This window comes from Manis javanica, chromosome 14 (genome assembly GCF_040802235.1).
Source record: "Manis javanica isolate MJ-LG chromosome 14, MJ_LKY, whole genome shotgun sequence".
NCBI lineage: Eukaryota > Metazoa > Chordata > Mammalia > Pholidota > Manidae > Manis > Manis javanica.
In genome coordinates, this window is record NC_133169.1 from 86083350 (window position 1) to 86097468 (window position 14119).

At 41.2% G+C, this 14119-nt stretch overlaps 1 protein-coding gene across 4 annotated transcripts in view; it reads right to left on the minus strand.

The window, feature by feature from the left end:
* The window catches only part of SIL1 (SIL1 nucleotide exchange factor), a 222467-nt gene that overhangs the window by 70937 nt on the left and 137411 nt on the right, over nucleotides 1-14119 (minus strand). For all 4 annotated transcript variants that reach the window (XM_017673104.3, XM_073221753.1, XM_073221752.1 and 1 more), the window contains one exon: nucleotides 7314-7413. In XM_017673104.3, coding sequence (XP_017528593.3) covers nucleotides 7314-7413 — 100 coding nt within the window. The remainder of the gene's footprint in view (nucleotides 1-7313; nucleotides 7414-14119) is intronic.

Below are 14119 nucleotides of genomic sequence, written 5' to 3' on the forward strand. Positions count from 1 at the left end.
CCCTCAAAGTACTGCTGCTCAAGGGCCCCAAATCTTTAATCCATACTATCAAAAATCCTGATTCCTTCTAAGATATCCAGAAAAGAGAGCTCCTAGAATCTACTCATAGTCCTCTGTCCCAAACACACTTTCAAGACTTTCCACAGTTCACTTACCCAGTCAGGCTTCCAGTGTTCAGGAAGAAGGCAAAGTCTTCTTGTTGCAATCACTGAAGTCATGCAATGCAAGCTCACCTTCAATCCCTAACCTCGCATGGGGAGGTGAGGCCTAAGTAGAATAATTCACACCCAGATTCTCTATCTTCTACAATCACAGAATATCTTGGCTTTGTCCTGCCCAATCCAGCAACATTTTAGGGAAACCCCTAAGTAGAAAACTGTAGGTGAAGAGCTGTCAGACTGGGAGCAATTTGCTGATGAAAATTAAATCACTGTCATCACTGTCAATCTAACTACAGGTGTACAATTTGTTCAACTGTTTGCAGTGGCTAAATTACTGTATGTACTTTTCTCAAGTCTCAATTTTCTCTCAACTCTCCTTACCCCACACACATATGAAGATCTTTAAAATGAAGTTACGTTGGAGGTGAATAAAAGACTTTAATTAGATATTTTATACATGTGACACTCACTGTTTTCCTCCCAATTCTAGAGGAAAGTGCCTACAAAAAGAGTCTGAAAGGTTACAGTGGTTTGTGTCTCTATCTTCCAAGAAAAATCAAAGGCATGAATGTTTTTAAAAAGCATAATGATGAACAGCTGTCAGGTCCAAATTGCTCATCTATTACCTATGGGTTTTCTCCCCAGTTACAAGCACTCCATAGAAACACCATCCAAAGAAATGAATCAGCCTCTCTTAAAAAAAAAAGAAAGCTCCTAGCAGTGCAATCACATCTATGGGAGGCCACATACTGCTTCTTTGGGCTAAAACAACAGCGAAGTGCTCTCCTTACCCCCAGCTAGAGGGCTCTGGACGGCGGCCAAAGAGGTCTGGGAAAGCTGAGTCACTTCCCAGAGCTGTGAGATGGCAGGCAAGCAAGCAGAACAAGAAACTAGTCATCTCTGCCTCACAAAAATGGTGTGTGCCTGGCCCTCAGGAAGACTTTTTCCCCCAACCTTTTACTTTGCAATAATTATAAACTCACAGGAAGTTACAAAAATGATACAGAGTGCCCTGTACCCTTCATTCAGCTTCCCCCAATGTAACATCCTATATAACAATGGTACAATATCAAAGCCAAGAAAATGACATAGGTACAGTACTATTGATTAGACTAGTATATATTCACATGTATGCATATTATTCTATAAAACTTTACTCAGTATATAGATTCATGTACCTACCAGAGCAATCAAGCTCTGGCATTGCTCCATCACCACCATAACTGCTACCCCTCTGTAATTGCTCCTCATCTGTCCACCCTCTTGCTCCGGACCCTATGCTCTGACAACCATAATCTGTTCTCTATCTCTATAATTTTGGCATTTGGAGAATGTAATACAGATGGAATCACACAGTCTGTAACCTTTTAAGATTGGCTTTTTTAAATTTAATGTAATGCATCTGAGATCTATTCAAGTTATTATTGCACATAGCAACAGTTCATTTCTTTTTAAGGCTGAGTAATATTCCACTGTATAGATGCACAGTCTGTTTAACCACTCACCTGTTGAAGAACACTTGTTTCCGTTTTTTCGCCATTATGAATAAAACTGCATGAACATTTGTATAAAGGTTTTTGTATAAACTGAAGTTCTTTTTTTTCTGGGATAAATGCCCAAGAGTAACTGCTGAGTCATATGATAAGCGTATGTTTGCTTTATAAGAAACTGCCAGACTATTTTCCAGAGCTGCTGTACCATTTTACATTCCCACCAATAATGTATAAAAGATCCATTTTCTCTTCACTCTAATATTTAGTATTATCTAATATTTAGTATATTTAGTAAATATTAGTATTTATTTTAGGTGTTCTAATAGATAAATAGTGATGGCTCTGGCTTCTGCAGTGTAGATTTAATTTGCATTTCTCTAGTGCTTAATGACATTAGACATCTTTTCATGTGTTTATTTACCATCCACATATCTTCTGGTGAAATGTTCATGTCCTCTGCCCATTTTCTAAATAGGTTGTCAGTTTTGAGAGTCTTTTATATATTCTAAATACAAGTCATCAGATAAAGACAGTCCTTACTTTGCACAGATCTGGTATGCACCAATTCCAAATACCATAGTTTTAGTAATGCCAGTCCCCCAATATGAACTCAAATTTCAAATACCATAGTATGTTAACTGTAATTGCACAAAGTGCCAACTTGGATGCTAGCTCTTCAGTCCATAAATCATTACATATAACATAAATGTCCATCATGATCGGTGGCTGACAACATCACTTCTTTGAAAGTCTGTCAGTCACTGGTCACCTGTTATTTTGTTCATACACAGATGTCAAGTGTGTAGTTGTATGGCCCCAATGATAAACCTATATAACATTTCATGAAAATGAATAACCAAAAGAGAGAATTGGCCAAAAAAGATGAAAATGCAGCAAAGAAACAAAAAGTGGTAACTCTGTCAGTGAAATCCATATTGAACATATATTAAGTTACATGTATCATCATTTTTGCTTCAACTGTCAAACATAATTTTAAAAACTCAATAGGAAATAATCTATTATATTTTCCCTGATTTTTATTTATTTCATTGCTCTTTCTTCCTCATGTTCCAAGTTTCTTTCTGCTATTATTTTCTATTTGGAGAATATTCTTTAGTCATTCTTTTAAGTAGGTCTGCTGGTGACAAGTTCTTTTTATTTTCTTTTGTGTGAGAATGTCTTGATCTCCCTTTCACTGCTAAAGGATATGTTCATTGGCTATAGAATTCTGAGTGGACAGTTTTTTTCAGTACTTGAAGAAAGTTTTGCCACATGCTTCTGACCTCTGTGGTTTTAAATGAAAAATCTGCTGTCATTCAATCATTGTTCCCTAAAGATAATGTTTGTTTCTGTCTAGCGCTTTCAAGATTTTCTTATGTCTTTAGTTTTCAGAAGGTTGACTGTGATGTTTCATGGTGTTGATTTCTTTGGGTTTACATTACTCAGAATTCACTTGGCTTCATGAATCTGTGGGTTTATGCCTTTGACCATATTTGGGAATTTTTCCATTTTCATTTGATATTTTCTCAGTCCCATATTCTTTCTCATTTCCTTCTGAGACACTGATGACATAAATGTTAGATCATTTTTATAGTCTCACAGGTCCTTAAGTCTCTGTTCACTTTTTAAATAATTTTCTGTTATTTAAGTAATTATTATCTGTCTTCAAGTTCATTGATTCACTTCTCTCTCATCTCTATTTTGCTAGTAAGCCCATCCAATGATTGCTTTAAAATTTTAGTTGTAATTTTCAGTTCTAAATTTCCATTTTTTTGTATCTTTTATTTCTTTGCTGAGTTCATCATTTGTTTCAAGAGTGTTCATAGTTGCTTACTGAAGCATTTTTATGATAGGTGCTTTAAAACCCTTGCCAGGTAATTACAGCTTCTCACTATTCTCAGCTCTCACAGTGAGTCATCTCCTTGCTGGCATCTGTTAAGCATCTTTCCTATTCCAAATTTTTATTTTCCTGGTTCTTGATATGATAAGTGATTTTTTTTATTGTATCCTAGACATTTTGGGTATTAAGTTATGGCTCTGAATCCTATCAAATCTTCCTTTTCAATAGGCAATCACACTGTTTAGGTTAACACGCTGGCTGGCCTTCTCATGTGGCTGTGACTCCAAGCAACTTAGTTTCCAGAGCCTCGGCAGTGTTGTTTGGTCTGCTTCCTTTGTATGCTACTCACACTAATCAAAAAACCTGGATGGTATTCAACCCTACAATTCAGTTCTCAAACTTTGCTGAGTTAATTCTGGTCAGTTTCTCATGTGGATCACTAGGAAGTATGCCCAGGACTTCATTTGCAAAATCCCTTTCTCTAGTTCCCTTCTCCCCCAAATCCCACCCTCTCTCTAGCTGGGAGGAGGAAGAGCATCACCTGCCACCACTATACACTGAGCACTGGAAATGCAAGTCCTTCCTTGGCCCCTACTGACATCACCCTGGTGAGGGAACTGAAGCACCGTCTCATTCCTGCCAGTCTCAAGGTGGAAGTTCAGGCTCCTCACTTACCCGCCCCCACCCCCCATCCAGACACTACCTCTGAGTGGGGAGCAGAATGCTCCCTTACAACTGCCTCATTCCATCAGGTAGAGGTTGAAAGTACAGACTCTCCATTCACCCCCCAATTAGCAGCACCTCAGCTAGAAGAAGTGAAAAACCACCTTGTTGATGCCAGGCAGGGGGCAGATGTTCAGGTTCCCTTCCTGGCCTCTGTTGACACCACTCTAACAGGAGAAGCAACCTGCTACCCCCATGTGGAGGGTAGAAAACTAAGCTCCACACTTGGTCTCTGTTGGTACCACAGCAGCAGGGGAAATAGATAGTCTCCTACCACTGGGCAGAGGGTAGAAATTCAGACTCTGCTCAACTCTCACTGACACCATTTTGGTGGACCTAGCAGAGCATGACCTCACACCATCTCATCACCACCCGAAGGGGGTGCAATTTCAGGTTCCCTACTCTGTTTCTGCTGGTACCACTCTGGTGAAGGAATGAGAGTGCAGCTTGTTACCATCAACCGGGAGGTGGAAATACAGGTTCCCCACTGAACTTTCCACTGGCACTAAGGGTGGGGAGGGAAGATTTCCATGATCTTCGGCTTAAGTAGGACAGATATTGTCAAAAAGGTTTTTGTCTTATTAGGCTGCCCTTTTTCTGGTCTTCTTCCTAGAAAGAGCAGGCCTTTTTAAGGGCTTTTTTCTATCTGTACCTGTTGACATTTCCAGGAGGTGGGCTTCTTCAGTACTCTAGGAGTGCCTTCAGTACTAGAGGGCAAAATGAAAGCCCAAGGAATTCACTGCCACATCATTCCTCAAAATCCCAAGGTCTCTAGGCAGTCTGCCTTCTTCTTGCCACCTTTCAGAGTCTTCTTTTATTTGCTTTCAGGATTATTTCCAGAGTCTTTAGCTGTTATCAGGTGAATTGGGAGAAATGAATCGAATTCTTCATGTCCAGAATCAAAACTTGAAGAAGGCCATTTTTTAAAACAGAGCACTTCATAAAGTGAACAACAGCTGACATGGTAAAATGAAGTATCAAGTAATTTGTATGGTAATAGAGGGAAAAAGGGATAAGATTCAACAATAACCGTCCAAGTCTGTTGGATGAAACAAAGCTTTTACACAAAGCAAGGGACACTGGAAAGGACTGATTCACTTAAATCTAAGATACCAATGGACACAACGGAATTGATGACCTTCCCTCCAAAAAAAGCAAGTCCAAAAAAGCATTCACTTGACTAACTGGATATGATACATTATCTGACAGCACAGCTTGTCTTTATAAATAGCAAAAGCACTATCCTGTATTTACAAGCCACCAAACAATCTGGGTTTAAAGATTGATAAACAAAAAGTATGATGGCACCTGAAGCCAGGAGCTTTAGACATGTAAGAACCGCCCAACCTAATTCTAGTCAATTTATTTGTAGTCCCAGTGCCTTGGGAGTGAGCTGAGCCAGTCCAAGTCAGGTCCAAAGGAAAGTGGGAGAAAGACCCCAGGACCCAGCATCTCAATGAAGGAGCTAATATCCTAAGCTCCACAGAAGTAAAGAGTGTGGCAGACATATTTCAGAAGTGGCAGCTGACTCAGAAGTGGTACAAGGATTCTGCATGTGGGTACTGGACTGGAATTTCCCCTTGCAAGGGAAGAGGATTATTTTTTATTGCAAAAAAAAAGTTAACTGGAAACTTAAATAATCCCTTACATTCACATTTAAAAAATATTTTCATAACATTCATGCTTTTCTACATGAACTGAAATATGGGCGAAGAATGTCATTAAAGAGAACAGAGAAGAGTCAACGGGAGGGGTATAGTCTTCTGTACACAGAGAAGACATGGAATAAGGACTGACTTCTATGTTCCCGTCAGCCCACCCGCAGCCCACCTGTAGAGGGGATAATGAGTAGGAATGAGCCGAACCCCTGGCCACAGGAGCACCAAGCACCAGGCACACACTGCTCTCCTCTGCCAGCCTCACCTTACCAGGTAGGGGGTTTGCTTTTCCTCACCCTTCTCAGTCAACATACCTGTGGTGGAATGGAATTTTATGCATCACCTTCCTTCATCCGCTATTGCTTTCCTGCTACTCACCTCTCACACCACATATACTCTCCATGCTGGGAGACATGACTGGTGAAATGCCTAAAGACATGGATACTTGGCCTGCATATTAACACATCCTAATTAGGTCCTACCCCACACCAAAAAAAGAAGGAAAAAAAAGATTTATTTGTCTCAGAAACAATTAGCTGACAAGGACATGAGGGACCTAAGGCTTCTTCCACTAACATACCAACTGTCTAGAACCTGATGCTATCCTTCCAAAACATGGCCAGAATTCTGGGATGAGGGGAGAAAGGCAGACAAAGCAGAGGGGACTGTGAGGAGGAAAGGAAGGCGGGAGAGCTTAGAAAGGTGTCCAAGGTGGCCATCAAAGGAAGTTCTTTCAAGAACAGGACTCAACTGGAAAAGTAAAAATGATTTCTAACATCTCTGACTATCACATGAGCTCATGATCCATCTAAGCAAAAGATTTCTTTCTAGTATAGGTCTGTACCTCCGAGCCCTCCCAGACATCAGAAGCATAGTTAAGGGGCTGTGATTCTGAATCTTTCTCCTTCTCATTCCTGTAGCACGTAGACAAATTTAGAGCTGGAAGAAACCTCAGCCGTCCTTTTGTCCCAGCCCCATGTTGTACATTTAAGGAAGCTGAGGCCCAGAAAAGGGAATATATTTGCTACATGTTCAAAGGATAAGGACCCAGGCTTCTTCCTTCCCTGCCCAGCTCCTCCTTTAAGCTTGTGTCTAATCCAACTGTAAGTGAGGAGATCTGGGTTTTAATCTCTATTCTTCTCACGGTTAATAATTGAGAGTACGGCCATTTGTGCCTTGCGCCTCAGTTTCCGCAAACATTTAATGGGAAGTTGGATCCTAACATAAAGATGAGAGAAATGCTCTCAGCATCTTGTGTGTGTGTGTTTTTAATAGTCTACAAAGGGTTAATTACTTGGCATTCATTGCTCTTTAAATTTCTTTACAAGATTATTGTTATTATTACCCTATGTTTACTGCAAAAGCTTAAGGAAAAAGTGACACCCTTCAAAGCCATCCTGCAGACTAGTACATACTGTCTGGGAAGGACATCACATACCTTGTCTTCCTCCGCATGCCCCGTCCCTGCCCCCTCCTTGAGCTTCGCCAGCGCACCCTTGAGATCCTGAGACGTGTAGGTATTGGTGTTGATGTCCAGCCTGTCCAAAGAGAAGTTGAGAGTCAGGAGGGAGGCTCATTTTCCCAAGAAAGAAAAACACCCTGAGTGGCTGGCACTCCAAGGCGAACTAAGGCAGGCCAGCTCTATCAGGGCACACTATCCTGCCTTTGCCACCAGGCAGTGAGAAGTCCAGCAGGACGATCTTACCTTGAAGCTAGGGGAGGAAAGGCACAGCTGAAGATTAGGTCATTTCAGAGAAAAAGAGATGGGGCAGCCAGAGGCCCACCATGGACAGAAAGCTCCCAGCCAACCAACTACCTGGGCAGAAACAAGTCTGGAATGTCTATGCAAGGCAGCTCTGTCTGCACGTGCCAGCCCAGGAGCTCCTGGAGGGGAGTGGCACAGACAGAGGGAATGGCACGCACCCTGTTTATATTCTTCTAGGGAAGAAACAGACAGAGATCCCCCAAGCATGTGCCTGACCTGATCTGACAAAGCAGCCTGTCTTCACAAAAATAGGTTAGATAAATTCACACCTTTAAGACCAACCCCTGGGCACAGCGTAGATGCAGGAGGTATTTGTGAACCCAACAAAGGAATGAGTTTGAGATCATTAAGGATTAGAATCAAGGCCAACAGTCTTCCCTAGCCAGCCTCCAAGGAAAAGGGAGGAAAGAAACCAATGTGGATGCAATCTTGGGAACCTGGCAAAGACTAGAGTGGTATCTTCACAAAGACCCCTGCAGCTGATCTAAGCAACAACCATTTATCTTAACTGGAAAGAAGGCATTTGTAGAGTGGAGGACAGGTTTGCCACTAGCACTCACTTCAGTTCAGTTCAGTTCAGAAGAACAAGAGTGATAAGGACAAAGAGATGTATGGAAGCGGGCTGCTTGACAGGACTGCCCAGATGCGTGGGTGGGTGGGTGCAGGAGCGGGGTGGGGCTTAAGGATAACCCAGGAGATAGGTCAGAGGTAAGGGAGGAAGGGGCTACCAGGGGAGATGAGCACATCACTCTCAGAGTCTAAGACCCTAGCAGGCCTCAGGTCTCACAAGAGGTACACTGCTCTCAGGGCTTTGCTCATTCAGTCTTTGTTCTTTCTAGAGACCCCTTATGGCGCTGAGGGAAACTGTTGCATTCTCTAAACCTCAGTCCTCCTAAGCCAAATAATAGCTAACCACTCCCATTTATTGAGCATTTAACCATGTGTCAGGCACTGTGTTAATCTTTTAGAAGTGATACTTCATTCAAATCATCACCACAATCCTGCAAGTTAGAGAGAAGCCTCTCCTGGCAGAGCATCACTTCCTGCCAGCTTCCTGAGGCGCTACTGCTCTGCCCCTTACCCCTAAGAGGGAAGCTAAGTATTTAGGGATTAAGGTTGAACAGAGTATCTCCTCCCTCCTCTAAGACTTGGTCAGGACTGATTCCATCATGCCTCATATCTCTGTTTACTGCCTTATGTCTCACTCTCCCAGGCCACCCATCATCACCTACTCTCAATCGCGAGTACACACACATGTGTGCATACACACAAAATCATCCTCAAAGAGTATTCTCACTTAATCACTGAGAAAAGAGACGTTCTCATCGAGAACTCCCTCATATTCCCACCATTAGCTCTACACACCAACCTGCACCTAAATCTGCTTTCCCTTTTATTGTAATGGATGACAGTGTTCCTGTTCCTATTAAACTTATGCTCCAGATCTCACTTGCGTTTTCCCAAAAGCTTTAACTCCCATAATTATCCCATTCCTTCCTGCCTGCATCATCAATTTCTCCCTTTGACTGGATTATTCCTATCAGCACACCAACACTCCTTTGACCCGCCTCTAATTATCGTGCCATTTCCCTGCTCCTGTTCAGAGTAAAACTTTATGAACACACGGTTTTCACTTGCTGTCCTTACCTTCTTGACTGCTATTCACATTGTCAGTAGCAATAATCTGGATTCTGTTCCCACAACTTTGTTAAAACTGCTCATCAAAATTACCAGTAAGTGATGGCCAGATGCAATGGGCTATTCAGTGATGTCATGTTCCTCAGCCACTCAGGGCAGTAACACAGTCCATCCCTCCACCCTTGAAACACTCTCCTGGTTCTTCCCCTTCCACACTACTCTGATTCTTTTGCTGGTTCCTCATCTCTTACCGAAACCCTATAAAACAGAATGCCTCGGAGTTCAATCTGAGAGATCTTCTCTTTCCCATCTTTACATTCTCCCCTATTGCTCTTCTTTAAAATATTTATCAGGTAATGGTGCCCAAATTTACATCTTTGACCCAAACCTCTCCCCTGAATACCAACCAGACTCTTGTACACTTAGCTGACATATCTTGGATCTCGGATGTTTAACAATCACCTCAAGCTTATTATATCCAAACCACAGGACTTGATGGTTCTCCCCATAAATCTGTGCCCCTCCCAATCTTTTCTGTTTCAATAAACGGTACCTCCAAGCACCTAGTTGTGCAAATCCTAAAATGAGGCTTTATCCTGAATCCCTCTCCACATTTTCCTTCAACCCCTACATCTAAATCAAAAGCAAGTCCTGATGGTGCTACCTCCAAATTCGTCTACTCTTCATTCATTATGACACCCCAGACTAAGCCACCATTATGTATTGTCTGATCTACTGAAATGACATCCTAATTATCTGGGCTTCTCCTTTGGTCTCCCTTCAGCCTATCCTCCATGCATATAGCAACTAGGGTGAGTCACTAAACTCCATTAAATCACTCCCCCACCCAAAAGCCTCCAACGGCTATTACAATTCTAGTGAAATGAAGAACACTCAACATGTGCCTCAAAATCCCACATGATTTGCCCCCTTGACCTCTTTAATCTCATCTCCTATTAGTCTCCTTCCTTCTTCAACTCTCGAGTTACCCTGATCATTTTCCGGTTTCTTGAACCTGACAAAGCCTTTTCCTTAAATAAGCCAGGGACACTTCTTGTTCCCTCTGCTAGGAATGCTCTACCCTTACACCCATAAAACTCTTTGCTCGGCTAAATACCCTCATTCTTCAGAACTCTGTTTAAGTATCTTGATGAGGACTTCCCAAACCATCCTGTCTAAAGTGGCCTCCCCCAGGGACTTATAACCTTGTTTCTTCCCTAGTATTTATTACAATCTACAATTACTTACTTGCATGTTTATTTACCTGTTTTTCTGCCTGCCAGCCTCCAAAGGGCGGGCTTCTTATCTGTTTTGTTTTACTACTGTAACCCCAATGCCTGGCACATAGATACTCAATAGGTCTTCTGTGACACAAAAGAATAATACCAGTAAACAGCCCTGGCCTTGGAGGCCTCCTTAACTATTACACCATATTGTACCGTGGCAAATACTCAACCCAAGATGGGGCAACTTGGATATAGTTTTCCCTAATCCTTCCAAACATAGAAGGGTGATTCAAAAAGCTGACTATTCCAGGGGACAGTCAAAAAGAGAGATGCTGTGAGGATACTGACAGATATGGACTAAAACCTGTGGAGATGGCAATGCCTAATACCTAAATAGCAAGAGGGAACCTGCTGCTAGGGGCCAAATACAGAAGTCAGGCAGAGCCAGTAGAACTCCTGGGACAGGTCAGACAGGGCCCTGCCCGTCTCAGGCACTGCAGCTATATAGGTAGCAGCATGGCCGTCACACATCCAGCAGCACTAGTAGAGAAGCTGCTAAGAAAGCAGCCATAGACAACACATAAATGAATAAGCACAGTTGTATTCCAATAAAACTTTATTTATGGATGCTGAAATCTCAATTTCATGTACTTTTCAAGAGTCAAAAATATTCTTTGGTTTTTTTCCCAGTCATTAAAAAACGTTAAAAACAACTTAGCTTGTGAGACTGACAAAAACAGGCAGCAGTCCGAATATGGTTCACAGACCATTATTGCAGGATCCCTGCATTAGAAACTTCATGGCTGGTATTTATAACCTTTCAAATTGCACAGTTCACAATTCAAAGCCCCTGCAACCCCATGTCTCAATCACCTTCTCCCTCATGCAAGAAATAGCAAGCAGACTTGGTTAATTCAAGGCAAAGAACAGAAAAATAGATTAATCTATTAATTAATTAATTAATAATTAAATCAATCTTATTAAAAAATAAGGCAATCCCTTAATATTGGAGAACTTTAATACTATAAGAAAGCCTGTTTTAATATGGACTAACAAGAGGAGAAGTTAGTCTGAATTAAAGACTCTAAAATGCAATTTTATTGTTCACCAAGGAAGTATTACTGCAAGCAGAAGGCCTAACAGGCCGGTTTTAATGAATAGATGACTCATCTGTAATCAGTGCATTAATTGTTGGGATTCAAATGGGTGCTCTTAAAGTACTGGGAAAAATAGCTTCATTTTTAAAGCAGGTTAAGCAATACCCCTACAGCCTTTTTAAAGTATCAATTTGCTTTTCCAAACTATTTCTTTCCAAAGACTATAGGAGTGAACTTCCATAAAACCCTGACAGATTTACAGGCATGCCTCAGAGAGACTGCAGGTTTCCTTCCAGGTTATCGCAATAAAGTGAATATGGCAATAAAGTGAGTCAAATGGACTTTTTTAGTTTCCAGGTGCATATAAAAGTTATGCTTATACCATACTACACAGTCTATTAAGTATACATAATCTATTAAGTATATCTAAAAAAGCAATGCACCTACTGTTACCTTAATTAAAAAATACTATATTGCTAAAAAATGCTAACCATCATCTGAGCTATCAACGAGTCATAATCTTCTTCCTGGTGGAGAGTCAGTCTTCCCTTGATACTGACGGCTGCTGACTGATCAGGGTGCTGGTTGCTGAAGGTTGGGGTGGTCATGGCATTTTCTTTTTTTTTTCTTTTTGCCTCCCCTCTTTTTAAAATTAAATTATCATAGATACACATTCATATGAAGGTTTCACATGAAAAACATTATGGTTACTATATTCACCCATATTATCAAGTCCCCCCCACACTCCATTGAAATCACTGTCCCTCAGGGTAGTAAGAAGCCACAGAATCACTACTTGCCTTCTCTGTGCCTCACTGTCTTCCCCCTGACCCCACACACACCCCTCAATCCCCTTTTCCCTCAATCCCCTTTTCCCTCCCTCCCCAACCACCGTCCCCCACCCCTCCCTGTTTGGTAACCACTAGTCCCTTCTTGGAATCTCTGAGCCCCCTGCTGTTTTGTTCTGTCAGTTTTGCTTCATGGTTATACTCCACAAATGAGGGAAATCATTTGGTACTTGTCTTTCTCCACCTGGCTTATTTCACTGAGCATAATACCCTCCAGCTCCATCCATGTTATTGCAAATGGAAGGATTTGTTTTCTTCTCATGGCTGAATAGTATTCCATTGTGTGTATGTACCACCTCTGCTTTATCCATTCATCTACTGATAGACACTTAGGTTGCTTCCATATCTTGGCTATTGTAAATAGTGCTGTGATAAACATTGGGGTGCATATGTCTTTTTCAAACTGGGCTGCTGCATTCTTAGGGTAAATTCCTAGGAGTGGAATTCCTGGGTAAAATGGTATTTCTATTTTTAGTTTTTTGAGGAACCTCTATACTGCTTTCCACAATGGTTGAACTAATTTACATTCCCACCAGCAGTGTAGGAGGGTTACTCTTTTTTCAGCATCCACCACCAGCATTTGTTGTTGTTGTTTGTTTTTTCAATGTTGGCCACCCTAACTGGTGTGAGGTGATATCTCATTGTGGTTTTAATTTGCATTTCCCTGATATTTAGCAATGTGGAGCATCTTTTCATGTGCCTGTTGACCATCTGAATTTCTTCTTTGGAGAATTGTCTGTTCATATCCTCCACCCATTTTTTAATAAGGTTACTTGCTTTTTGTGTGTTGAGGCATGGAAGTTCTTTATATATTTTGGATGTTAATCCCTTGTCGGATATGTCATTTAAAGATATATTTTCCCATACTATAGGATGCCTTTTTGTTCTACTAATGGTGTCCTTTGCCATAGAAAAGCTTTTTAGCTTGATGTAGTCTCATTTGTTCATTTTTGCTTTTGTTTCCCTTGTCCGAGGAGATATGTTCAGGAAAAAGTTGCTCATGTTTCTATTCAAGAGATTTTTGCCCATGTTTTCTTCTAAGAGTTTTATGGTTTCATGACTTACATTCAGGTCTTTGATCCATTACAAGTTTATTTTTGTGTATGGAGTTAGACAATAATCCAGTTTCATTCTCTTACATGTAGCTATCCAGTTTTGCCAACACCAGTTGTTGAAGAGGTGTCATTTCCTCATTGTATACCCATGGCTCCTTTTTCATATATTAATTGACTGTATATGCTTGGGTTTATATCTGGGCTCTCTAGCCTGTTCCACTGATCTATGGGTCTGTTCTTGTGACAGTACCAAATTGTCTTGATTACTGTGGCTTTGTAGTAGAGCTTGAAATCGGGGAGTGTAATTCCCCCAGCTTGATTTTTCCTTCTCAGGATTGCTTTGGCTATTCAGAATCTTTTGTGGTTCCCTAGGACTTTTAGAACTGTTTGCTCTATTTCACTGAAGAATGCCATCAGTATTTTGATAGGGATTGCACTGAATCTGCAGATTGCTTTAGGCAGGATGATAATTTGGAAAATATGAATTCATCCAACCCATGAGCATGGAATATATTTCCATTTCCTGATATCTTCTTTAATTTCTCTCATGAATATCTTATCATTTTCAGAGTATAGGTCTTTCACTTCCTTGGTTAGGTTTATTCCTAGGTATTT